This window comes from Heptranchias perlo, chromosome 9 (assembly GCF_035084215.1).
Source record: "Heptranchias perlo isolate sHepPer1 chromosome 9, sHepPer1.hap1, whole genome shotgun sequence".
NCBI lineage: Eukaryota > Metazoa > Chordata > Chondrichthyes > Hexanchiformes > Hexanchidae > Heptranchias > Heptranchias perlo.
Window position 1 is genome coordinate 67,973,502 of NC_090333.1, and position 27,897 is coordinate 68,001,398.

Consider the following 27,897-nt stretch of genomic DNA (forward strand, 5'->3'; position numbering starts at 1 on the left):
ATAAAGATTCATCACGACTTTCTTGCTTTTGTACTCTATGCCTCTATAAAGCCCAGGATTCCGTATGCTTTCTTAACTGCTTTCTCAGTCTGCCCTGGCACCTTCAATGATTTGTGGACATATGCCCCCGGATCTCTCTGTTCCTGTGCCCTCTAGTTTATACTGCCTCTCCTCATTCTTCCTACCGAAATGATCACTTTGCATTTTTCTGCATTAAATTTCATCTGCCACGTTTCCGCCCATTTCACCAGCCTGTCTATATCCTCTTGAAGTCTGATCACTGTTCTCCTCACTGCTCACTACACTACACTTCCAAGTTTTGTGTCATCTGCAAACTTGGAAATTGTGCACTGCACACCCAAGTCCAAGTCATTAATATATATATAAAAAAAAAACAGTGGTCCTAGTATCGACCGTTGGGCACGTCCCACCAGTCTGAAAAAACAACTGTTCACCCATACTCTCTGCTTCCTGTTACTTAGCCAATTTTGTATCCATGCTGGGTGTAGAATGGGCACCTGGTTGTTCCTCGAGCCGGCGCAGACACGATGGGCCGAATGGCCCCCTTCTGTGCTGTTACTTTTCTATGGTTCTACTGCCCCCTTTATTCCATGGACTTCAATCTTGATGACAATAATGCAGCACTTTATCAAACACCTTTTGAAAGTCTATATACACCACATCAACTGCATTGCCCTCATCTACCCTCTCTGTTACCGCATCAAAAAACTCTTTCAGGTTAGTTAAACACGATTTGCCTTTAACAAATCCATGCTGGCTTTCCCTAATCAATCCACACTTGTCCAAATGATAATTCTGTCCCGGATTACCGTTTCTAAAAGTTTCCCCCCACTGAGGTTAAACTGACTGGCCTATAGTTGCTGGGTTTATCCTTACACCCTTTTTTGAACAACGGTGTAACATTTGCAATTCTCCAGTCCTCTGGCACCACCCCTGTATCTAAGGATGTTTGGAAGATTATGGCCAGTACCTCAGCAATTTCCACCCTTCTTCCCTCAGCAACCTAGGATGCATCCCATTTCGACCAGTGATTTATCTACTTTAAACACAGCCAGCCTTTCTAGTACCTCCTTTATCAATTTTTAGCCCATCCAGTATCTCAACTATATCTTCCTTTACTGAGACTCTGGCAGCATCATCTTCCTTGGTAAAGACAGATGCAAAGTACTCATTTAGGACCTCAGCCATCCCTCCTGTCTCCATGAGACCATCTCCTTTTTGGTTCCTGATCGGCTCCACCCCTCCTTATTATCTGTTTACTGTTTACATACCTATAGGACTTTTGGATTCCCTTTTATGTTGGCCGGAAGTCTATTCTCATACTCTCTCTTTGCCCCTCTTATTTTCTTTTTCACTTCCCCTCTGAACTTTCTATATTCAGCCTGGTTCTCATTTGTGTTATCAACCTGACATCTGTCGTACGCTCTCGTTTTCTACTTCATCTTACTCACTATCTCTTTTGTCATCTAGGGAGCTCTGGCTTTAGTTGCCCTACCTTTCTTCCGCATGGGAATGTACCTAGACTGTACCTGAACCAACTCTTCCTTAAAAGCCGTCCATTGTTCAATTACAGTTTTGCCTGGCAATCTTTGATTCCAATCTACCCAGGCCCTATCTGTTCTCATCCCACTGAAATTGGCCCTCCTCCAATTGAGTATTTTTACTTTTTGAGTGGTCCGTGTCCTTTTCCATAGCTATTCTAAACCTTTTGATACTATGATCGCTGCTCCCTAAATGTTCCCCCACTGACACTTGCTCCACTTGGCCCGCCTCATTCCCCAGAACCATGTCCAGCAATGCCTCCTTCCTCGTTGGGCTGGAAATGTACTGGTCAAGAAAGTTCTCCTGAACACACTTCAAAAATTCCTCCCCCCTCCTTTTGCCCCTTATTTTATTACTATCCCAGTCTATATTAGGGTAGTTGAAGTCCTCTGTTATCAGAACTCTATGGCCTTTGCAGCTCTCTGTAATTTCCCTGCAAATTTGCTCCTCTATCTCTTTCCCACTAGTTGGTGGCCTATGGAATACACCCAGTGGTGTAATGGCACCTCTCTTGTTTCTTAACTCTAACCAAATAGATTCTGTCCTTGACCCTCCTGGTCATCCCCTCTCTCCAGCACTGCAATATTCTCCTTAATATTGCCACCCCCCTCCTTTCTTCCCTTCCCTATCTTTCCTGAACACCTTGTATCCAGGAATATTTAGTAACCAATCCTGCCCTTTTTTGAGCCAGATCTCTGTTATCGCCACAACATCGTTTTCACATGTGGTTAATTGCGCCTGCAGCTCTCCAACCTTCATTATGCTTTGTGCATTTACACACATGCACTGCAAACCTATTTTAGACTTTCTTGTGCTCTTAGTCTGTTCCCATGCACTACCATATTATTTTTTGCTCCAGTGCTATTCTTTCTCTCCCAATCCTTTCTGCACCTTGTTTCTCCTTTCCAATGCTACATCCTGGTGCCCATCCCCCTGCCACATTAGTTTAGTATCCTAGGTAATAGAGACTGTTTTTACCTGATCTGTGTTGCATCCATTTTATTCCATTTAGTGATTACTCCATTTGCAGTGTGATCAATTCATTTTGCATTTTTTAAAATTCCATCCTATTTTTCTTTGGTTGAAGATCCTTATTGGAGGGAGTGGGCAGATAGTGGACTGAATGCTCCTGCTTTTTGCTGTCTTCCTTTTCAGATGTTCAGATTGGCAAGTGATCATTCTCCATCCTGGGTAAAACTTTTTTCTAGGCCAAAGACATATTTACAAGGTCCAGGGTCAATCACGTAATGTCAGCTCTACTTTTACCTGCATTTCAACCGAAAGTTAATTCTTTCTCACTATCTATGGAGATTGCCTTATTTACCACTGAGTAGTGAAGTCTACTAATTAGCAAAATTTACTTTTATTTAAACTAATCTTTTTATATCTGTCATAATTTCCTAAATGATGGGATGAAAACCATTGCCAATTTCTGATCTTGCAAAGCCCATCATTTCATTGTCTTATTCAAATCTTCAGCTGTTTTAAGTTCAGCTCCTCCATTGTCAACCTGTGCCAAACTTACCTTTCTCCAGTCATCTGTATCAGCAAATCTAGGATATAAATGGGACTTAACTAGGCTTGGTACTGTCACATTTTCACTAAAAGAAAATATTAGCACTCATTATAGTTTTCCCTTCCTCTTCTGTGCAGTTCAGTACTAAGTATGTACCAAAAGTCAAACCACAAATGATTAACCTAGCTGAGTGAGTTCAAATTTTAATCCTACACTTTCTAAATTAACTTTAACACTCTCCAGCAGCACCCTATCTCTTTGACGTTTAATTGTTACTTTCCCACCTCTAACCTACAAGTTTCATTTTAAACTTCTGATGCTTTGAGCAATAAAACCAATAGTTTTGATTTTTCTGATGTACAATTTCACACTTACTGTTCTCCATTAATCCAAATCCTGCAGCCATTGTGATGAGTTCAAACAGAAAAAAATTGATTAAAATCTTTGTTTCTTTAATTGCTACAGGGAGTGGCTCCTATGATGTCATTATGTTTGATGTCGATAGCAAAGACACCACCCTGGGAATGAGCTGTCCTCCTCCAGCTTTCGTAGACAATGTGTTTCTACAGAAAGTACGAAATGTTTTGGCACCCCAAGGTGATTGATCTTTTCCTTTTGAATTACTTTGTAACTCAGATTTACAAATCAATCGTTCTTGTACTCCAGTATACGTTGTGTGCATTTTTGGCAGAAAAAAGTCACGTCGTACATACGAAAAGTCAGTGCCTTTTATGTGAAGTTTTATTTGTGAACATCGTGCATTTGTGCAAGGTTTTGTTGTCTGGCTTAAAGTCGCAATGCAATCTATGTGTTTAAATTTTTTGGTGATATGGATTAAGATTCTGAACACCCAACGTATCTGCTCTGGTTTCTACACACTGAGATAATATGCCGGTATTTGCTTGTATCAGCCTTGGCTCATTGGTAGCACGCTCACCTCTGAGTCAGAAGGTCATGCATTCAAGCTTCACTCGGACATGAGCATGTAACCTCGGCCAACTCTCTTCAGTGCATTACTGAGGGAGTGCTGTATTGTCGGACATACAGTCTTTCACATGAGACGTTACACCAAGGGTTTGCCGCCATGGGTGGATATACAAGATCCCATGGCATTATTTGAATAAGAGCAGGGGTGTCCTGGCTAACAATTATCCATTAAACAACATCACTTAAGCTGATTATCTGTCCATATAGCTCATTGCTGTTTGTGGGATCTTGCTTTGCGCTGCCATATTTATATACAGAACAACAGTAACTACAGTTGAAAAGTACTTAATTGGCTGTGAATCATTTTGGGACATCCTGACTATGTGAAAGGCACTAACTAAATACAAGTTTCTTTTCTTTCTATTAAAGCATCTTTTATATCTATATTCATTTTGCCCTTGGTTTCCCTGTTGCACGTGCCACTGGGGAATGGGAGGACAGGAGACCTGTTCTCCAGCAGTTCCTAATAGTTGTCCGCAGCTGGTGCTCTCCCTCTGATTTTCTTTCCCTCGTTTTGTGGGAAAGAGCATGCTATGAACTCAGTACCTTTCTATAGTATCAGAGCTAAGGTTGACCATTCTATAGTACAACATATTGATCCTGTAAGCCCCAACAAAGTAACAGATGACATCCTCGGTGATTGTGACCATGGTGCATTATCTCTCCTTGACCTTTCTGGAACCTTTGACACTGTGGACCACACCTTCCTCCAATGCCTTTCCCCCATTATTCAGCTCAGTGGGACTACCCTTGTTTGGTTCCACTCTTACCTATCGAATTGTAGCCAGAGCACCTCCAGCAATGGCTTCTCTTCCCACCCCCGCACAGTTGCCTCAGTCTCCAAGGATCGATCCATGGCCCCGTCCTCTTCCTCATCTACATGCTGTCCCTTGGCGACACCATCTGCAAACATCGGGTCAGCTTCCACATGTACACTGATGACATCCAACTCCACCTCTCTTGAACCCTGCATTGCTCCTGTATTGTCAGTCTGCTTGTCCAACATCCAGTCCTGGATGAGCTGCAATTTACTCCAGATAATCATTGGAAAGATCGAAGCCATAGCCTTCGGCCTCCACCATAAAATCTATGTCTTGCCACCAATTCCATTCCCCATCCTGGTACCGGCTCCCGGTCCCCTGACGGTTCATATTTAAAATTCTCATCCCCGCATTTAATTCCGTCCCCAATTTCTGTAACCTCCTCCAGCTCTATGCCTCACCCCCGAACACTCTGTTCCTCTGACTATCTGGTCTCTTGCACATCCCACCCCACCCCCTCCCTTTGGCTCACCACTAGCAGCGATGCCTTCAGACACCTGGGCCCCAAGCTCTAGAATTCCCTCCATAAACCCCTACACCTCTTCACATCCCTCTCCTCCTTTAAGAACCTACCTCTTTGCTCAAGTTTTTGATCACCCTTCCTTGTATCTCCTTTGGCTTGGAGTGCATTTATTTTTGATTAGTCTTCTGAACGCTTTGGGATGTTTTCCTATGTTGAAGGTGCTATATAAGTGCAAGTTGTTGCTGCTCAACTATGAAACCTATGCCTTGGTTACTTGTATGAGTATACAGAACTGATTTTCAAAAACTGAGCTTGTTTAATGTAATTACATTGCTTTTATATGAAGCTTCAGTCAGATTATTGGGTTTATGAAAGTTACTACAGGAAGGATTTTCACATGTTTTGGGGGAAAAAAACATTTGAAGTTTATATGTATAAGATGATTTCATAAATTACTTTACAAATCACTGCATTAGGTTTGTTTGGTTGCTTTAATATATTTAAATTTGTATAAAGTGATCACCATAAAAAAATCTTTGAATCATTTAATACTGTAGAAAATTTGCCTACTTTCCCAGTGGTTTTTAAACCTGGATGAATAGTCAGACAAAAAGTCCTCACTCAGTAGTTTCGTTAATCAAGTGATTATTTAATATAATTCTCACAGCATGAAGCAAAATCAAGCAATGCATGCTATCGTACTCTACGCTTAAACAAGCAGCAAGCAAATCAAGTAGTACATATCACCTTTAAAACCAAGGATTCCTGCTTCAAGGCCCATTGATCAAGCCTTTCGGAGCTTTTGAAATCTTGTTGATGGACGTCCCTCCTGTAGGTCAGTTTCGTTGGGCTTCCACCTGACTGCAGGACCAATGTCTTCATTTTATATTATTTTTGCCCTTTGGTGTGTAAGCAAAAGCCAGGGGATGTTCCATTTTGGCCAATCACCCACTGTTGCAAGGCATTGGATCATGACTCGGCCTCAATGATTGACAGTTATCTTGCTTAAGACGAAATGCATGGCCTCATGTTTTACAGACACCATGGAATGTGGTGGGGGCCCCCATTATCAGTGTTGCCATGATGACCTGTCTCTTTCTCATGTCTTTGCGTGGCTTTGCAATGGCTGCTTCAGTAGGTTTTCAGCTATTTTATCTGATATCAGTTCTGCAGAATGTGACTCCCTAGTCTCCCATGATACTCCCCTTTCTCATCAATCGTGTCTTGCAAACTAAAGAAACCTCTGCATGTTTTAAATCTGTTCTGTTCAAATGTTCCAAAGGGGCAACGTAAACCCTTTCCTTAATCCAGGTATATTGTCTAAAGGTCCAATAGGCTTTAAATTCACAGTCCTCAAGGGGTTTTAACCCCTTGCCTTACAATGTTTTATTAATGTCATTAATTGAATAATAGCAGCCTGCCTTTCAGCATTACTGCAGCACATTGGCAAAGATCTCTATTAATATCTTTAAACCCTTCTAAGATTTATTTATGCTAAGCAATGTCTCACTCTCCTGGTCTTGGATGACCAGAGGAAAGTCTTCAGAAGTACAGGTAAAATCCTTTCAAGCCATTCCTGTGCATCTCCAACAGGCAGTTTAAAGCAGCATTTGCAGAGATTTGGGATCAGGTCGACTGCCTAGCTGCTGGTTAGGGAGTGATGCTTTCCACAAGGGAACTTAAAGGGAGGGGAAAAGAACTTTTTTTTGAGGGGGAGGGCAGGGCGGGGTGGGGGCTAGAAGAGAGAGTGTGCTATTAGGTTCAGATTGAGGTGCATTTTCAAAGAGAACTTTATTTTGCATCTGGCCTGTGCTATACTTGTTACATAACTTCCCTGAAAGTATGTGATATGTCAAACTTGAAGTAGTTACTTCTCCGCATGCACCTTGATTAGTCACCTTGATGAATTTGACAACTTAAAATAAAATTAAAAAATTTCAGTCAAACAGAAATAGAATTTGTGTGTGTTTTAATACACATTAATTTTCAATGTTTCAGGACTCTTCATTCTGAACCTGGTCTGCAGAGACTGTACACTGAAAGAGAAGGTCATGGTAGCAATCAAAGAAGTATTCCCACTTATTTACCTCCAGAAGATTGAGGGCGAGGTAAATGAAATTTTGTACTGCCAGTTGACCACGGAACTTAAAGCTGGATCGAAAGACCTTCTTGAGGCAGGTCAGATACTGGAAAATGCTTTGAAGAAACCTGGCAGACAGTGGGACCAAACCTATCACCTTGTAGAAATGTTAAAGAAAGTTACAATTGTGTGAAAATTCCTACACCTCTGGACTAGATGTGTGTATGATGACGTTTCTGTTTATTATTTGCAGTGACTATTGTTGCCATTCACTGAGAATATGGACTCTTATCTTTCCAGTGTTCAGCACTATGTTCTTAAACAAACAAAATGGGTGTGCCTTAACATATACATTCCAGGTATATGTGCAGTGCTGTGAAAGACTAAAATTCTGCTTGACATCAAACCATTTTCTCCAATGTTCCTTTTTATATGGTACATATGAGAGATTGGCAGAAAAAAGAAAAAGAATTGTCCATTCACTTTGCAATGGAATGTGCTTGAGATGAGTGATGCTTTGTATCCAATACATTGTTATACTCCAATTCTTCTGTAGCAGCAGGAATCTGGGTAGAAGTGATGTTACAGCTGTCTTGATGATTTATTGGGTATATGTGGTGCTTGGTGCATACCGAGCCACACAGACCAGGAAGTCCAGGCTCAATGCCCAGTTAGCTGATCTTTTCTTCAGTAGCAGTTGGGATGGTACAATTGGCCTGAAATGGTTATGGTAAAATGAATCATACTTTAGGATGTGTATGTACTGTAAATATCTTCTTTTTTGTATTTAAAATACAAGACTGAAATTAGTATTCAGAAACTTCTAATATCTGGCTTTTACAAACTTTTATTTCTTGTAGATTTACTTAACACACCAGTAGACCTTCTGACATCCCCTCCTCCCTCCTTAATACAATGGTGATGGGCTCAGTGATCATTTTACCAATCCACAGTAGAATTTAGAATAGCTGCTAAATTTGTAGTTTTCTTTTGGTTCAAATCAATACTGTAAGTTAGTTTTAGTATTCTTTTGGGGAATTGGAATTAAATTTATGGTGAATGGTTTTATTTATTAGGTAGTAGGAGATGTCTCCAGGTTTTTCCAATTACACCACCGGTGATAAGCTTTTGTTTCAGGAGGAATTGATTTTTGGTTTATTTTGTTCTCTATTCTATATAAATTACCATTGTGAAAATATGTAATTTGAGCATAAGCTTTGTTTTATATTTTTGTGCAACAGTTTGCATCGTCATTTAAGTAAGTGTTCTGATAATGACAGGATTGTTTAAAATGGTGATCTTTCGTTGATAAAATCAATCTTTCCTGTGATATTGTAGGGTGACTGAGTGTTGAATAAACGTACGTCTTTGAGGTCATGGGGGGATCAGGGGTGGGGGGAGTTGGGCGAGAGTGACCGGAAGCACTCTGCATAACTAAATGTATTCCCTTAGAAGATTTTACTTCAAGATTGCTCGAGTGTAAGGTAATGTATCTTACTGGTGCACTACAGTGTCTGATTGCAGATCAATTCTGATGTATCACTTTTAAGTAAGTATAAAATTCCATGTGTAGCTGTTTATAATGCAGCAAAAGGTGCAGGAACTGCACCGATGGCTCATGCAAACTTATGATACTTGAATGACAGCAATGTGATAAAATGTAGTGTTTTGTTCATGACATTTTTTTATGTTCAACCTTTTTATTAGGGTAACTTTTGGGGTTAAAATCAGGTTCACTTATAAAGAATAACTGCCCAGGAAACACTGACCTAGGCTTTCCCTTTTTGGGGGGTGACTCTGGCGGAGTGTGACGACCGCCTAACCTGGAGATACCTCCCTGATTCTAAGTGTTTTACCCATTTGCCACATTTTATGCTGCCAGGACTGGGAAAGGGATGGAGGCTGGGACACAGCAAAGTACTGCCTGAGACACAGCAAAGCACTGCCCTGCACACATTTCTGGCCCGCCCGCCCGCCCCGGATCTGCTAGAATACTAGTGCGATGGGACCTGAAAGCCTAAGCCAATATGTCTGTTGCAGATGGCTGGGAGAGATTGGTATGCAAGTGGCCTAAATTTCCTTCCTGTTTACCTATTTGCCTTGTTCTGTGGGGTCAAAGGGGAACTGTTGCTACTAGGTGATGACTGGACTGTTCCAGCAGCTGTTTGGTGGACAGTGGTCTACCCTGGCTTTTTGGTTAGGTGCTGTTACTAATTTTGGATCTGCCTTTAGATATTGTCTTGGTTCAGCGTTACTGGTCTCATGATTATGAATTTACTTTCACTACCCAATATCCAGATAGCGCAATATCTTCTCCAATCTTCTGGAAGACAGATTGATTAACGCTTTAGTAAGACAATGCTCGATACGAATCATTTAAGTTGTTTTATTTTAGTCAGTAATGAATAGAGTAACAGTTATAGCAGGTCTCATCTAATACAACTTAGCTTCAGTCACTCATAAACAAGAAAAATAATAAAAATATTGGGCTTAAAAAAATATTTTTCTTGGACAGCCCTTTTCTGTGAAACCTGATCAGCTATTTAAGGCTAGGCTGACTTTTTTAATGGCCTCTTTCCCTGCCTCAATGGCAGCCTTTGTTGGAACTGACCCCGAATATGTGTTTCACTCTTTTGTTCCTGTGTCATAGGAACAGGAGTAGACCATTCAGACCCCCAAGCCTGTTCAACCATTCAATTAGCTGATCATGGCTGATCTTTACCTGAGCTCCATTTACCCACCTTTGATCCATATCCCTTGATATCCTTACCTAATAATAAAAAAAATCAAATTTGTCCAGAGGAAGTGAGAGCTTGGCCCCTCCCCTGGCCAGGGATTGGTCAGTGGAGTTGCCAACTAAATTGGTTACAGCCCACCCCTCCAGATATTGGGCATATAAAGGCATGCTGTGGCTTGTGGGCAGCAAGGGCTCACTTACAGGAGTGGTCTTTGGTGCTGAGGGAGAGGAATGTACTTGAAGTAAAAGAACTAGAAGTATTTTTTTTTCCTGTTTGCAGATAGTGATTGTTGACTGTCTTCCTTCCAAGATTCACTTAGACACGTTTCGAGTAAGTACAAGACACTTGGTGAAATATACGGAACAGACTTTATTGATATACAGTACAGGTCATCAGTCTAGATCGTATTCAGGAGTAGCAATGAATCCCTCTCCCTTTTGGAGCTCTCCCAACTAACTCTGGAAAGACCCCCTCAGTTTACCCACTTAAAAGGTATATTTCACAGGTAAGACTTCATGATTGATCTGTTCTTGGATTCTTTCAAAAACAACTTCTTTATATAGTCTTAATTGAGTACATTCCATAAACAAGACTCCTGACCAACTGTTCTTGAAACCTTTCAAGAACAGTTTATTGACAGATTTACTATTGACAGATGTTAGTAAACATCAACTGTATACCTCTACCTATGTTTATTACACTAGTCCTTAGAGTTATACATTGATCACTCATGGTCAATGTCATCCCAAACACTATCTCTGTGCAAGCATCTCTTGTAGATTGTTATCAGACCTTTGAAGCAGGCCATGGTCTCTTCCAGTTCTCTTCTAGTTTCCTGTTTTATCTTAGAAAGCCTGTTCCTTTCATGACCATTTGTAGTTATACAGGTTAGTTCAATGACTAACCCTTAACTCTCCAACATGTCCAACAGTGATCAAGGTCAATAGTGGTGCCTGCTTGTTGCTGATGTAACATTTAACATTTATGGTTTTGACTTTTGAATATTAAAATTTCATTAACTTTGAAGATAAACTATTGAAATGAATTGAAACATAAAACTGATGATAGATATTGGTTAACTGGAGTGCCTTTTCTTGAAGAAAAAAAAATTCCAGCGTTATAAGATTTGCTTATGAATTTCTTACAAAACATATTACATAGAATGAAAACATTCCCAGCATCTCTAGTCTCTCCCCCAACTGAAACCCCTCATTTCTGGTACTGTTCTAGTAAATTTTTATATTAATTTAATATTCATGAACCCTCATTCCAAATACAACTGGTTTAGCCTCCTATTTGGTGTCTAGATGCAGTAGAGTGGAGAATGCAATACTCAAATTGCATGTGTGGCAGCTGACTGGGAAACTGGCTCAGGCTACAGGCAATTAGCGACCAGGAATGTTGCCAATAAATAGGAGCTGGCTGAAGATGGAGCTATTGAATATGTCACCTGAACAGGTCATTTCAAGCCAGGAATACCATATGGCAGGTCTTCTACAGGATGCTTTCTAACGAGAAAACATTGCAGAGGAAGCGTTCGTTGTTTTTAACGACTATTACAGGCGAGGACTTTTGGATTAAAAGCCCGCAGACTATTCTCTTTTTTGAATTTTTTTTATTTTGTCAGTGCAAGGTACCCGTATTCTCCAAGGTACTTTACTGTGATACAACACTACCTTTTTAAAATAAGCTCTGTAGCAACCAGTGCTGCCGTCCTCTTAATTATTTCTCCTGTGTCAGAAAAAGTACTGAAAGCTTCCAGAGAGTAATATATACTTGGGAGTAATTATAAAGTATCCAGCTCATTGAAGGGCTCATTGAAGGGCTCATAAGGGAGCATTAACTGAGATTGCAATTTCATATCCTCTCGGCATTTTATTTAAACAGTAAAAATAAATGTTGTTTTAAGATTAATGCAACATGTCCTCAATTTCAAAGCTAAAAATAAATTGAATATGCAGTTAATTTCATGGTGAGCAATTTATTTGTTTATATATAATAGAGGTGTTCAAAATCATGAACAGATTTGACAGAGTAAATAAGGAGAAACTTTCCATTGGCAGAAGGGTCGGTAACCAGAGGACACAGATTTAAGGTGATTGAAAAAAAGCCAGAGGTGACATGAGGAAACATTTTTTACTCCAAGTTGTAATGACCTGGAATCCACTGCCTGAAAGGGTGGTGGACACAGATTCAATAGTAACTTTCAAAAGGGAATTGGATAAATACTTGAAGGGAAAAAATTTACAGGACTATGGGGAAAGAGCAGGAGAATGGGACTAAATGGATAGCTTTTTCAAAGAGCCGGCACAATGGGCTGAGTGGTCTCCTCCTGTGCTGTACCTACTATGATACTATGAATTATAACGTGCAAATATTTTGAGATACAGTACAAGTGAAATTATCCAACCAACCACCATTGAACCTTGGACTTTCAAAAGGCTTTTGGTGAAGTGCCACACGGTAGGCTTATCAAGATTGCGGTCCATGGAATAAAGGGGGCAGTAGCAACATGGATACAGAATTGGCTACGGGACAGGAAACAGTAGTGGTGAACGGTTGTTTTTCGGACTGGAGGGAGGTGTACAGTAGTGTTCCCCGGGGTCAGTGCTGGGACCACTGCTTTTCTTGATATATATTAATGACTTGGACTTGGGTGTACAGGGCACAATTTCAAAATTTGCAGGTGACACAAAACTTGGAAGGGTAGTGAACAGTGAGGAGGATAGTGATAGACTTCAAGAGGATATAGACAGGCTGGTGGCATGGGCAGATGAAATTTAATGCAGAAAAAAGCAAAGTGATACATTTCGGTAGGAAGAACGAGGTGAGGCAATATAAACTAGAGGGCACAACTCTAAAAGGGGTACAAGAACAGAGATCTGGGGATATATGTACACAAATCGTTGAAGGTGGCAGGGCAGGTTGAGAAAGTGGTTTAAAAAAGCATACAGGATCCTGGGCTTTATAAATAGAGGCATAGAGTACAAAAGTATGGAAGTCATGATGAGCCTTTATAAAACATTGGTTCGGCTACAACTGGAGTATTGTGTCCAGTTCTGGGCACTGCACTTCAGGAAAGATGTGAAGGCCTAAAAGGGTGCAGAAGAGATTTACTAGAATGATTCCAGGGATGAGGGACTTTAGTTATGTGGATAGACTAGAGAAGCTGGGGTTGTTTTCTTTGGACCAGAGATGGTTGTGAGGAGATTTGATAGCGGTATTCAAAATCATGAAGGGTCTAGACAGAATAGATAGAGAAACTGTTCCCATTGGTGGAAGGGTCAAGAACCAAAGGTCATAGATTTAAGGTGATTGGCAAAAGAACCAAAGGTGATATGAGGAAAAACTTCTTTACATAGCGAGTGGTTAGGATCTGGAATGCACTGCCCGAGGGGGCGGTGGAGGCAGATTCAATTATGACCTTCAAAAGTGAACTGGATAAGTACTTGAAAGGAAAACATTTGCAGGGCTACAGGCAAAAGGTGGGGGGAGTGGGACGAGCTGCATTGCTCTTGCATAGAGCCAGCGCAGACTCGATGGGCCGAATGGCCTACTTTTCATGCTGTAACCTTTCTATGAACCTGAAAATAAGACCAAGTTTCTCACAGGTGAGACAAGACAAAACAAAACTAAAAACAGCAAATTGCAAGATAAAAGCACACGTTTACTCTGCGTCAGATGAATTTCTTTCAAGTGTATACACTATGAAGAAAACACCCGGTCTTCTTGGGACCAGGGGATGTCCTAAAATAACGGCGAACTTTTGCCCAGAGAAGAAAAAGGCTGCTGAGACCCGGGAATTGAAGTGACATCTCGTGCAATCAATAGTTTTCTTTTTAAAAAGACTTCACCTTTACTGTAAAATTGATGGTGATCTTATTCACTCTAGTACATGGATATGTGCCAGCCTAGATAAAAAGATTACGTCTGCAGTGATGGATTGACCACTGTAATTCAGATATTGCAGCTTTATTGAAAAATAATTCCCAGGAAATTGAAATCTGTATTGGTTGTTTCACTGTCACACAGTGCAAAATAAATGTCCATAATCCCCAAAATTATTGGGCGCTAAATTGGGCCGTGTAGCGCCCGTTCTTTCGGCGCTAGACGGCCTCTCCGACATCCAAGATGGCATCTTGGATGCGCACGCACATTTCCAGCGTGACTTGCGCCAGACGTCATCTTGGTATAAGAATTAGAGAAGGCGCAGATAACGAACGCTGGAATCATGTAAAGTCGGGAGAAAATGGCTTCAATCAGTGTACAACGCTGATTTAAAGTGACAGACACCATTTTGGGACAACGCTCAACTCAACACACAGTCTTAACCCCAACCATCTGACCATGTCTTAGAGTGCCTGGAGGACCCCACCCCCACCGACGCTATTTAAAGGGACCATGCAGAATTTACAAGTTAGTGGCTGGATTATTGCTTCTGGCTGCCGAGACATTTGTAACTGTTTTTGGAGGTTTCCTATACTTGAATACTAGGACTAGGGGACACAGACTAGCATTTAGAGCCAGGAGGTGCAGGAGTGAAATTAGGAAATGCTTCTACATGCAATGGTTGGGAGAAGTTTGGGAAGCTCTTCTGCAAACGGTAGTTGATGCCAGCTTAATTGTGAATGTTGAATCTGAGATTAATAGATTTCTGTGAATTAAGGGAAATGGGGATAAGGCTCCATGGAATTAGGTCACAGGTCCACCATGATCTCATTGAATGGCGGAACATGCTCGAGGGGCTGAATGCCAGTGCCATTAGCTGCTTACTGATATGTGCTACCTTCTCCCGCAAGAAAGCGGGACGTGTGCCTGAGCTATGTGCCTGTCATGTATGAATAGCTGCCAGTGTGTGTGGCCTGTGAGTTATGGGTCGGTGGCTTTCAACAGTGGTAATGTGTGAGGGTGAGAGGAAGCATCTGATTGGAAGAGTTGAATACTGATGGAAAGAGTTTGTTGGTAGGTGGGTGTTGGGGGGTTTAGTGCATGGAGCAGTGGATGTGGCTAGTGGTGCAGTTGGTAGCAGATGCCACTTGACAGTTGACCTCACTCACCTTGACCACTGATGTCAAAGCATTGAACTTCTTCCTGTACTGCATCCATGTTCGTGATGCTGTGCGACTGGCTTTGATTTCATCCCCTACTGCCTCCCACTGCCTTTTGGGTGTATGGAGGGCCTCTTGCTCCCACACCTCCCTCGCCCCACCCCCCGTGGATATAGGATGTCCCTCCTTCTGTCCACCTCTTGCATCAAGGCCTCTGGGGCATCAGCAGAGAACATTGGTGCACGGACTCTGATTGTCAGATTGGTGAGGTCTGGCATGCAGATTGGAGGATGTGGGATTTAGTGGTGCACAACCTTTATTCAATGTTTTAACATAAGTTATCAGTATGTAAACATAGGGATGGGACCCGCATCTGTGCTTTACGCGTGTGATGTCTGATCTCTGTTCAGACTCCGTGCAGACAGCAGGCTGTTATATTCAGCAAATAACAGGTACCAGCTACCTTTCAGAGATTTCCAACAGGCAGCCTGCCTTTAAGAGATTGGAGCTCCCCTTGCTGGTGGAAAGTGCGAATTGCACGGAATCCTCGTTCATCGCTGATTTCCAACGCGGATTGCAGGTGAGCCCTCCGTCCTGACGGAAATCTCGTCCTGCCCGCGCAGGGACCATTGGGTGCGGGGTAACAGCGGATCGTGCTACTCCCGCCCAAAAAACAGGCCCTATCCAATTTTCCCCCCATTGACTTCCACGATTGGAATGCGGTTTTATTAAGAAATGGTTAACTGTTTAGTATTGTGGTTATATTATGTAAAATAACTATTCTGGGAATTAACTGTTGTGATTACAATGTGTAAAATAACTTTTGCTTATACTGTGTAAAATATCTATTTTGGTTATATTGTGGGAAAAAAACTTGCGGTTATATTGTGGTAAATAACTATTGTGGAAATTAACTATTGTTACATTGGGTAAAAATAGCTATTTTGGGTATATTGGATAAAATAACTATTGTGGTTTATATTGTGGAAAATAACTGGGTTATATAGTGTAAAATAACTACTGTGGTTACATGGTGGAAATGAGCTCCTGTGGTTATAGTGTGTGAATTAATTGCCCCTGACCAAGTGGTCAATTCTTGCTGCATGTTACCCATGTCTGGCCAGGCCATTGTACTCTGGCCTGTTGAGTGGGCGGGGGGGGGGGGCGGGGTTGCAGGACGGGCGCAGTGCGGCTGCGCGCAGTTGGACCGTTAGGTGTCACCCAAAGAACGGAAAGAAAACAAACTGGCGAGGGGGCGCCATTGGGGGGGGGGGGGGGGGGGCGGCGACAGCCAGAACGGCCGGGGAGGAGAGGAGAGGAGTTTAAAAGGCAGAGAGAGAGTGTCTCTCTTCCCCCTCGCTCTGTGTAAGTGGCGGTTTTAACGGTTGACATCTGTTCCCGGCCCCGGTCGCCATGGGTAACGGCGGGATGGAGGAGCTGATCCCGCTGGTCAACCGCCTTCAGGACGCCTTCTCCGCCATCGGCCAGAGCTGCAACCTGGACCTGCCGCAGATTGCAGTGGTGGGCGGGCAGAGCGCTGGCAAAAGTTCGGTCCTGGAGAACTTCGTGGGCCGGTAAGGAAAGGAGAGTGAGCACCCGCTGCCCATTGCATTACAGGTGTTTAATGTTATTAAAGGGACCTGGGGGCAGACTCTGCTGCTCGTGGGATCTTGCTGTGCGCAATTTGGCTGCTGCGTTTCCCAACATCACAACAGGGACTCCAATTCAAAAGTACTTCATTGGCTGCAAAGCGCTTTGGGATGTCTTGAGGTCGTGAAAGGTGCTATAGAAATGCAAGCCTTTTCTTCTTTTATGTTTCTTCTACACTTTTCCCCCTTCTCAGATTACCTTTCAGTTCAAGTAACATTATGCCATTAATATTTTTAATACAAAAACCGAGAGAGGGAGGTTATTATGGACGTCGCAGATAAACCTTTTTATTAAAAAAAACTGACGGGTGACCAAAGCTGGGAAGCTCCACTCCAATTGTGTATATACACACACATCTGTACGAGTTCTGCGGTGGGAAACATTAGGAGGCAAAGAGGCAGAGTTAATGAAGTAATACTGCAATGGAAAATATGAATTCAGTGGAGTAAAACAGTGGCATGTCTGGAGTTTTTAAACTTGTGTTTTCCACTTATTTCAAATTTTACTAAGAACATTTTGTCAGTTTTTGTGTTGTAATTAAAATAAACAATCCTGGAGCATGTTCTGCAGGCACATCAGTACATCTAGTACAGAATAAGAGATACAGAAAATAATGGTAATGCAGTGAAAACTAAATGTGGAATTGTTTGGGCTTGCCATTAGATCTCTTAACATTGATGCTATTCAACATAGGGATAAGTGAAATTAAATATTTAAAGGTGCAATGAGATGTGGTTAGAAAGAAAATCAAGGAGCTTCGGTGTGGGGAAACAAAGACTAATGGAGATAGAGACTACTGCAGCAACAACAACTTGCATTTGTTTAGCACCTTCTAAAATAACATGTTCCAAGCAGTTTCAAATAGGTAAAATGTACTGAGTAGTGGAGGATTCAGGAGTGTTGGCCAAAGGCAGTCAGAAGGGTGAGGAGAGAAGTAACATCAAGTGAGGAGTGCTTGGGAGGGGAGGCAAGAGAGATGCATAGAAGTCTAGAGTCCGAACAAGGAATGGGGTTTGCAGAGATTGAGTGGGATGAGGTTGTGGAGGATTTTAAAGAGGACAAAAGTTGTGAATTCTGTAACATTGGAATATGGGCGACAAGGAGAGGAGTGAAGGGTGGACTAGATCCAGGATGCAGGCATTGGAGCTTTCAACAACTTGGAATTTGCATAGGGAGTTATTCAGGAGGGCATTCAAGCAGGAATGTTTTGAGGTAAGAAAAAGATGGCTGAAGGTTTCAGGATTGGAGAGAATCATAGAAATTTACAGCACAGAAGGAGGCCATTCGGCCCATCGTGTCTGTGCCAGCCGATTAGAGGGGATCAGCGTTTCAGTGGTGGAGGAGACTCGCTAGAGTGTTGACATGGTCTCTGCCTTAATCACTAGCTCTGGTACTGCATTTCACATCCTTACAACTCTTTTTTTTTAAAAAAAAGTTTCTCCTGCTCCCTGTCCTAATTCTAAATCACTTGTATTTAATCTTATATGTATATGTCCCCTCAGCCGCTGGAAACGGTCTGTTTTCTATCTATCCTTTCCTGACCTGTCATAATTTTAAACACCTCTATCGAATACTCTGTTCCAACAGCCCCAATTTTTCAAGCCTTCCTTCATATTTGTACTTCCTCATACTAGGCAGCATCTTAGTGAATCTGTGCTGTATCTCCTCTGTTGCCTCAACATCCTTGCTGTAGTGTGGTGCCCAAAAATTGGCCGTAACTGCTTCTGTCTCTTTCCTTCTAACCAGCTTTTTAAAATACAATTTGCTACCCTTCTCCTAATGTTCATTGGCCACCGGTGCACTGCCTGGAACAGCCTGGATGAGTAGAAATGTAATGTAAAAGTAAAATACGTATCAGTAGTGATTTAACATACAAACATATGAAATCACGGGCAGGAAAAGACCAGCTGGTCCATCAAGCCTGCCCCACACATCATGATGGCTGGAGCATCACGATGAGACACTTGTCTCTCTTGCCCCCCCCCCCCCCTCCATCCCCCTGCAGCCATGGGAGAGGCAAAAAAAAAGAAAAAACCCAGGGCCAATAAGGGGAAAAAATAGTCAGGAAAATTCCTCTCTGACCCCTTCAGGTGATCGAATCCAGTCCAGGAGATCACAATGACCAAGTGTTATCTACAAAGACACTTGCCTTCTATATAAGGCAATCTCTGCCCCAGTCAAAAGCAGTTCCCTTTTGATGGCATGCGGAGAGTCAGCACCCATCATACCAGCCAGCAACATATTCCTGAGGCTCACTACTCTCGCTTTTGTATTTTTAGTACTTTTCTAAATTGCTAAACTCCCTTGTTTTAAAATATTGAAAGTCTTGATTAACACTTCTTTTGAGTATTCAGTTCATAGAATAAGATGACAGATAATATTTGATTGTGGTGGTTGATAAATACTCTGAGTGAAATTGATGTGTGTGATCATGCATTGGATTTGGGCAAACTGTTTATGCACAAATAAAAACCAAATCAGTGAAGCCGTTTCCCTTTTATTCTTAATATCCCTGCAATTGATTTTGTACAATACGAACAGCCTTTACCCGTTCTATTATGAAAAATCGTCAACAACGTGTTGGGATGAACGAATGAGGAAAATGTTAGTAATTCAGAAGTCTGTGTGAGAGAGACTGCAAGGACTCCCATGTAACAGATGTGTGATTAGAGGCACAAACTTACAACACCCTAATTTTTTTAATTCGTTTATGGGATGTGGGTGTTGCTGGCAAGGCCAGCATTTATTGCCCATCCCTAATTGCCCTTGAGAAGGTGGTGGTGAGCCACCCTTGAACCCCTGCAGTCAGTGTAGTGAAGGTTCTCCCACAGTGCTGTTAGGTAGGGAGTTCCAGGATTTTGACCCAGCAACAATGAAGGAACGGTGCTATATTTCCAAGTTGGGATGGTGTGTGACTTGGAGGGGAACGTGCAGGTGGTGTTCCCACGTCCCTGCTGCCTTTGTCCTTCTAGGTGGTAGAGGTCGTGGTTTTTGGAAGTGCTGTCGAAGAAGCTTTGGCGAGTTGCTGCATTCCATGGTACACACTGCAGCCACAGTGTGCCGGGGGTGATGGGAGTAAATATTTAGGGTGGTGGATGGGGTGCCAATCAAGCGGGCTGTTTTGTCCTGGATGGCGGCGAGCTTCTTGTTGGAGCTGCACCTATCCAGGCAAGTGGAGAGTATTCCATCACACTCCTGACTTGTGCCTTGTAGATGGTGGAAAGGCTTTGGTGAGTCACTCACTGCAGAATACCCAGCGTCTGACTTGCTCTTGAAGCCACAATATTTATGTGGCTGGTCCAGTTAACTTTCTGGTCAATGGTGACCTCCAGGATGTTGATGGTGTGGGATTCGGTGATGTTAATGCAGTTGAATGTCAAGGGGAGGTGGTTAGACTCTCTTGTTGAAGATGGTCATTGCCTGGCACTTGTCTGACGTGAATGTTACTTGTCACTTAGAAGCCCAAGCCTGGATGTTGTCCAGGTCTTGCTGCATGCGGGCACAGACTACTTCGTTATCTGAGGGGTTGCGAATGGAACTGAACACTGTGCAATTATCAGCGAACATTCCCACTTCTGACCTTATGATGGAGGGAAGGTCATTGATGAAGCAGCTGAAGATGGTTGGGCCTGGGACACTGCCCTGAGGAACTCCTGCAGCAATGTCCTGGGGCTGAGATGATTGGCCTCCAACAGCCACTACCATCTTCCTTTTGTGCTCGGTATGACTCCAGCCAATGGAGTGTTTTCCCCCTGACTTCAATTTTACTAGGGCTGCTTGGTGCCACACTCGGTCAAATGCTGCCTTGATGTCAAGGGCAGTCACTCTCGCCTCACCTCTGGAATTCAGCTCTTTTGTCCAAGGCTGTAATGAGGTCTGGAGCCGAGTGGTTCAGGCGGAACCCAAACTGAGTGTTGGTGAGCAGATTATTGGTGAGTAAGTGCTGCTTGATAGCACTGTCGATGACACCGAGTATTAACTCGCTGATGATTGAGAGTAGATTGATGGGGCGGTAATTGGCCGGATTGGATTTGTCCTGCTTTTTGGGGACAGGACATACCTGGGCAATTTTCCACATTGTCAGGTAGGTCCATTGTTGTACCTGTACTGTAATAGCTTGGCTAGAGGCGCGGCTATTTCTGGAGCACAAGTCTTCAGCACTACAGCCGGGATGTTGTCGGGGCCCATAGCTTTTGCTGTATCCAGTGCACTCAGCTATTTCTTGATATCACGTGGAGTGAATTGAATTGGCTGAAGACTGACTTCTGTGATGGTGGGGATATCGGGAGGAGGCCGAGATGGATCATCCACTCGGCACTTCTGGCTGAAGATGGTTGCAAACGCTTTAGCCTTGTCTTTTGCACTGACATGCTGGACTCTGCCATCATTGAAGATGGGGATGTTCACAGAGCCTTATCCTTCCGTTAGCTGTTTAATTGTCCACCACCATTCATGACTGGATCTGGCAGGACTGCAGAGCTTTGATCTGATCCGTTGGTTGCGGATTCGCTTAGCTCTTGTCTGTAGCATGTTGCTTCTGCTGTTCACACATGTAGTCCTGTGTTGTAGCTTCACCAGGTTGGCACCTCATTTTTAGGGACGCCTGGTGCTGCTCCTGGCATGCTCCTCTACATTCCTCATTGAACCAGGGTTGATCCCTTGGCTTGTTGGTAATGGTAGAGTGAGGAATATGCTGGTCCATGAGGTTACAGATTGTGCTGGAATACAATTCTGCTGTTGATGGCCCACAGCACCTCATGGATGTCCAGTTTTGAGCTGCTAGATTTGTTCTGAATCTGTCCCATTTTAGCACGATGGTAGTGCTACACGACACGTTGGATGGTGTCATCATTATGCTCTGATAAATTTGCAGTTCTTATTGGCTGAAAAAAATGCAAGACAAAGTACATTTGTCTATATTGCATTGCATGTTGAATAATAGACAACCTAGAAGGTAACCAACGGCTTGCATTTAATCGACTGGTTCAGGACAATTACATAAGCTGTTGGCATTCGAAAGTTAAATTACACCTCCCTCTTCGGTAATTGTTACAATATCTTCTACTTAATTGAATAGGGAGCAAAAGTACTGATTTTATTTCTTTATTTCCCTTGCAAATGTACTTTAGTTGAATCTGTTTGTGTGTAGCCTTAATTCTATAAATTCTATCCTTCAGATTGAAAATATTACTTTTTGGTTGGATTCCCAAGTATTTGCATATTTTATTACAGTGTGAACTCTCTCTACAAACAAGCAGTGATCACAATTTTAACAATTTGGTGATAGATAAAAGTGCAGGAATCAATCAATAACTAAACTAGCTGTTTATGCAACTCTGGCTGCTTTCCTCACGTGTACAGTACTTGTATTGAGATGCTAAACTGATCATTTATTTTGATGGAAATTTGTTAGTTGCAGAAAATATTAATTCAGGTGGAGATGATATTTTGTACAGGTTTTGCATTTAAACATTTCTTGGGAATAAAGTTTGACTTGCAGGATCCTTAGTTGGCGGGTACTAGCAGAAGGTAGGACCATTAGAAATTTTCTCAGAGAAAGTACTCATTTTGATTAAGAGCCCAATCTGAGTTAGGCTAAATTTATAACCCCAAAAGAGGCGCATTCCTTTTGACTTGAGATCGGTTCACTCTCAAGCATCCTTAATTGTTGGCTCTGTTTTGCATTATAACCTTGAAGAATTGAAGATAACTTAGAAGTTCACTGGATGAGAATAACGCAGCAGACACTCGAGCATTTAGAAAATGGTCTCTGCAAAATTGTGCAGAAGAAAATATATACAAAAACTGTTAAAGTACAGATGTCAAATTAGGCTGAGTAAATAACTCACCTGTGACCATCATACTATACAGTTATCCATAATTGACAGTTGCTTAATTCATATTATCTGAATTTAATGATTTAGCACTAAATTCTCTTTGAATTGTTTAATTCAAGTTATTGGATAACATTTTGGCACAAACTGAAGTTGATTTTTTTTATCAGTAGAACTAGTCAGTCACGTAAGTGGATATTTGTCCCGCTTCATCACTAGCTATTGCGTATTGTGTTTACACTATGCTTAAATTATTTTAAGAAAATTAACTTTCTGCACAGTTTGCTCCTGATAATTCAGTCATTTGTTATGGAAAATATTGAATTGTTCAGTAATTAACTGAGTTCAAATTAAGACTTTTTATGCTTTGTTCATTTTCTTGAGATATATTAACACTCCAGTTTGTGTCATGAGCTGCTGCTAGCCTCTCTCTAGAGATATCTTGCAGCCATTTTAAACTTTCCTAATTAAATCAAAACTGCAGCACAGAAACAGGCCATTCAGCCCAACTGGTCTATGCTGGCGTTTACGCTCCACATGAGCCTTCACCCTGCTTCATCTACCCCTATCAGGATACCCTTCTATTCCTTTCTCCCTCATCTGCTTATCTAGCTTCCTCTTAAATGCATCAGTGCTATTTGCCTCAACTACTCCTTGTGGTAGTGCGTTCCACGTTCTAACCACTCTGGATAATTGTAAACAATTTTACAACACCAAGTTATAGTCCAGCAATTTTATTTTAAATTCACAAGCTTTCGGAGGCTTCCTCCTTCGTCAGGTGAACGATGTGAAAATGAAATCCTCGAAATGAAATCGCATTTATAATTCACAGAACAATGCTTGGTGATTACAGACAGTTTTTTCAACTGCCCGTTGCCAAGGCAATCAGTGTGCAGACAGACAGGTGTTACCTGCCAGGTCTCAGAATATACAAATCACCAAAAAAATCACTCTGGATAAAGAAGTTTCACCTAAATTCACTATTGGATTTATTAGCAACTATTTTATATTTATGACCTCTAGTTTTGGACTCCCCCACCCCCAACCACGTGGAAACATTTTCTCTACGTCTACCCGATCAGGTCACCCATCAGCTTTCTCTTTTCTGGAGAAAAGAACCCAGCCTGTTCACCCTTTCCTGATAAGAATATCCTCTCTGTTCTGGTGTCATCCTTGTGAATCTTTTTTGCACCTTCTCCAATGCCTCTACATCCTTTCTATAATATGGAGACCAGAACTGTGTACAGTACTCCGTGTGGTCTAATCAAGGTTCTATACATGTTAACATAACTTCTTTGCTTTTCAATTCTATCCCTCTAGAATTGACCCCTAGTGCTTAATTTGCCTTTTTTATGGCCTTATTAACCTACATTGATACTTTGTGATTTGTGCATCTGTACCTCTAGAACCCTTTGCTCCTCTATCCCGTTTAGACTCTTATCCAAGCAGTATGTGGCCTCATTCTTCCCATGAAAATGCACCACCTCACACTTATCTATATTGAAATTCATTTGCCAATTACATGCCCATTCTGCAAGTTTATTAATGTCCTCTTGAATTTTGACGCATCCTTCCTTTGTATTAACTACAACCCCCCCCCCCAAATTTGGTGTCGTCCGCAAATTGAGGGTTAGTGTTTTTCATTCCAACTATAATCCAAGTTGCTCTGGAGCCAGTTTAAATGTTTGGTTTGTGAATTGTTTTTGGTCAGTGTGTAACTATGTTCAAAAATCAAAGCTTTCAATTTTGCTGGTTATGCTCATCTCTATACCTCCCAGATATTGAGTCAGTTTAGTAAAGCAGATTGTGTATCTTAACCTTTCTGCATCAACTGCTGAACATATGGAGCTGTAGTGAGGAGCAGTAAGTGTTACGCTAAGATTGTAATCCCTAGAGTTTTGGCTTTACTGAAAGGATTTGGAAGAGATTCTCTAGGATACTACGAAGAATGAGGGGCTTTAGTAATGAGAGTGACTCTTTTCATTAATGCAGAGAAGTTTGAGGACTTATGATAGGTGTTCAAAATTATGAAGGGTTTTGATAAGGTAAATAGAGACAGTCTACTTCCACTGGTCAGTGAATCAGTAACTACAGGGCATAAATTTGAGATATTCAAAAGAACGAAGGGAGCGATTGGAACATTTTTTCTTTAATGCGAAGGGTCGTCGGGGCATGGAATACCCAACCGGAAACAGGTGGTGGAAGCAAAATCTGTAATAGCTCTTAAAAAGGAAGTTCATAAATATTTTAAAAAGAAAAAAATTAAGCTGGTATAGGAAAAGGGCAGGGGACTAGAACTAAGTGGATAGTTATTTGAATTATTTCAGAGATACTGTGCATAAAGTGACTGAAAGCTGTAAATGTAACACTATGTATTTTGTAATTAGTTTGCTTTTTATTTTGCACTGAAAGCAGTGCTTCTGTTGCTGACTGCCTACACAACTGCAGCATGCATTAGAATATAAAATACTTGGTGCTCTTTGAATGCACTTTGTTGTAAGTAGTCATCCATTACGTGCACACAAATACCTTGACTCCATTTTCAGCAACTGCATTTTCACTGATCTCAATTATGAGGAAGCCTGCGGTTTCCTGATGTCCAGACCTAAACACTTAATCAAGAATGTTGACTTAAGTTGGATAATTTTCCCATTTTGACACTGACAAAAATGAGTGAAGTAGTACAAGTTGAGTGGGGTTCAGGTTGGGGTGTTGAAGTGAGTAATTCCCTATTTGTTAACCTGATATTAAAGGAGCAATATGCTTAAATTTGTAAATGGAAGTAAAATCTGTATTTGGGCAGATTTTTTGTAGAAATCCATATACTTAAACAAATGTTGGAACATTTCCTTTTAACCTACCAGGGCAGACTATAGGAACACAAGTTTGGTTCTTATGTGCAGTCTGGTGTTTCCTAGGTAGTGTATGGTATAGGGATAGGCACAATTTTTTTCTCAGTTGCATTGATTAATATAATTGATCAGAGGGAAGCAAGGTGATGTATGTTTAGGAACATTTAGGATCAGGAGTAGGCCATTCAGTTAGATCATGGTTGATCTGCACCTCAACTCCATTTTCCTGTCCTTAATCCAAATCCCTTGATACCCTCACCTAACAAAAATCTATCTATCTCCGTATTAATCTCCAATTGTCCAAGCATCCACAGCCTTTTGGGGGCGAGAGTACCAAATATCTACTACCCTTTGTGTGAAAAAGTGCTTCCTGATTTTGCTCCTGAATGGCCTAGCTCTAATTTTAAAATTATTTCCCCATGTTCTTGATTTCCCTCACCAGAGGAAATAGCTTCTCCAATCTACCATATCAAATCCTTTTTAACATTTTAAACACCTCGATCAGATCACCCCTTAATTTCCTATACTCAAGGGAATACAAGCCAAGTTTATGCAACCTGTCTTCATAATTTAACCCTCTAAGCCCCGGTATCATCTTAGCTATGGGTGCTGTAGTCATGGAAGTTGAAATTGTGTATTTTTTTGAATGACGTTTCCTTTCTCCAAGTTCAAGTTTTGTTCATGTGTTGCCCTTGATAGTATATTTGGTAGTGTCTGAGGTTGGTTAATGAATTGTATTTTTCCGCTAAAACAGAGATTGGGTAAAACTGGATGTCTTGGCATAATTTGTTTGTGCACTATGTTCCACCAGCTAGTTTTGTTAACAACATAATTGATTTTTGTTTTACTACCTTGGTGTGAGCTGTGAGTAGAGTTATTTTTCTTTTGAATTAGATATCTATCCTAGGTCAATCGTCTTGCATCAATTTTTTTATTCTCATTATAGCTGGCCTTGAATTCCATGAGAGGTTGTGTAAACACAGCCCCATGTACTCAGGATCCTCTAGAGTTTTTGGTTTTGTAAAGACGTCTTGCAGTGTAGAACTTTTTATCCATGATCTTGCATATGTTACTGTACTACGTTTATAGTATCTCGAACAAGGTTACAAATCCGTTTGATCAGACATCATTATCTTTGTTCTTAAGCACAAGATATCTAATCATGAAATGGGTCGTGCAACATCTACTGTGATGTGGAATAAGCTCTAGAGGTAGTGCAAATCCATAGAACATATTAGTATAATCTTCACTTGGGTGAAACTGTAGCTACTGTGGGCTTCAGTGTGGGAAGGAATCCAGTTCATGGTAATATGTGCAACTTAAATACCAATTTTGATTTGAAAAAAACATTAATACGTGACTTTTTAATGGATTCAATAATGAAGTGAATTCAAGTGGAGTTTGAGAGACATGGAAATAATTTTATGTAGGGTAAAAGTAAAGGAATTTATAAGTACAGTTTTTATTGGTTTTTACACCTGATTAGAGTAGTAATATTTGGAATTGCATTATTCAAAGTGAACCATTTAGCATCTGGGGCCTTTTTCCACATTGCCTCACTTGACAGCACTCTAACAAGGTGATATTGGTATTGTGCAACATAGAAAACGTTAAAATAAATTTGAGCAAAACATAGGCTTTTCTAGAGGATAGTGGTGAAAACCTTCTGGGCAGAGTGGAAGAAGGTACAGAATAATTACATTGTCACTAATCCTATTCTCACATAGGCTATATTTATTTCTTCGAGTTTGCATCAGTAGAATGTTGCTTTGAACTATTTTGAAGAATTTATTTTGCTGCATTTCAGAGGAAAATAGGCCTTCAGTACCATAATGAGAAGGAACAAAAGAAGTAACTGATTTTTAAAAAAAGTCGAAGCACTTTTCTCCACTTCTGTGAAGTTGCTGACTCATGCTGGGATATGGTTCTGAGGAACCTGTAGCCTTTTGGTGTCTTGCCTAAATGACCATTACTGCGTGAGCCTGGACTTATTTATCTTAGGACAACAGTTTCATTTGTGCAGATGAGTTTGACCCTGAGTTCACTTGGTTCATTTTGACCCTGAAGAATGAGTTCCAAAATCGAATCTTACTATTTTGTCTACAGAGTAAAAACAAATTTTCAAGGTGGATATTTTCACATGGCAACCAACTGACTGGGCATAGAGAGTTAGGGGATTCAAAAGGAACTATATTTCGATAAATTAACAATGTCAAATTAAAATTGTACTGTAGGGTGCCTCTGAGTCAAGATGTGCCTCTGTTCCATAGTTTCTTGAGCCTGTGATAATTAAAAAGGGAAAAAGGAATAGTACAAAAAGAGGAGAGTGGGGTGGCATGGGCCAA

The 27,897-nt window shown here is 41.3% G+C and overlaps 2 protein-coding genes across 5 annotated transcripts in view; both read left to right on the top strand.

Annotated features, from left to right (window-relative positions):
* The window catches only part of mettl13 (methyltransferase 13, eEF1A lysine and N-terminal methyltransferase), a 50,522-nt gene extending 42,265 nt beyond the window's left edge, over window positions 1-8,257 (top strand). For both annotated transcript variants that reach the window (XM_067989754.1, XM_067989753.1), the window contains 2 exons: window positions 3,545-3,676; window positions 7,349-8,257. In XM_067989754.1, coding sequence (XP_067845855.1) covers window positions 3,545-3,676; window positions 7,349-7,623 — 407 coding nt within the window. In that variant the 3' untranslated portion in view covers window positions 7,624-8,257. The remainder of the gene's footprint in view (window positions 1-3,544; window positions 3,677-7,348) is intronic.
* Window positions 8,258-16,525: 8,268 nt separating this feature from the next.
* dnm3a (dynamin 3a) overlaps window positions 16,526-27,897 on the top strand; it is a 240,778-nt gene continuing 229,406 nt past the window's right edge. For all 3 annotated transcript variants that reach the window (XM_067990705.1, XM_067990707.1, XM_067990706.1), the window contains exon 1: window positions 16,526-16,790. In XM_067990705.1, the coding sequence (XP_067846806.1) occupies window positions 16,630-16,790 (161 nt within the window). In that variant the 5' untranslated portion in view covers window positions 16,526-16,629. The remainder of the gene's footprint in view (window positions 16,791-27,897) is intronic.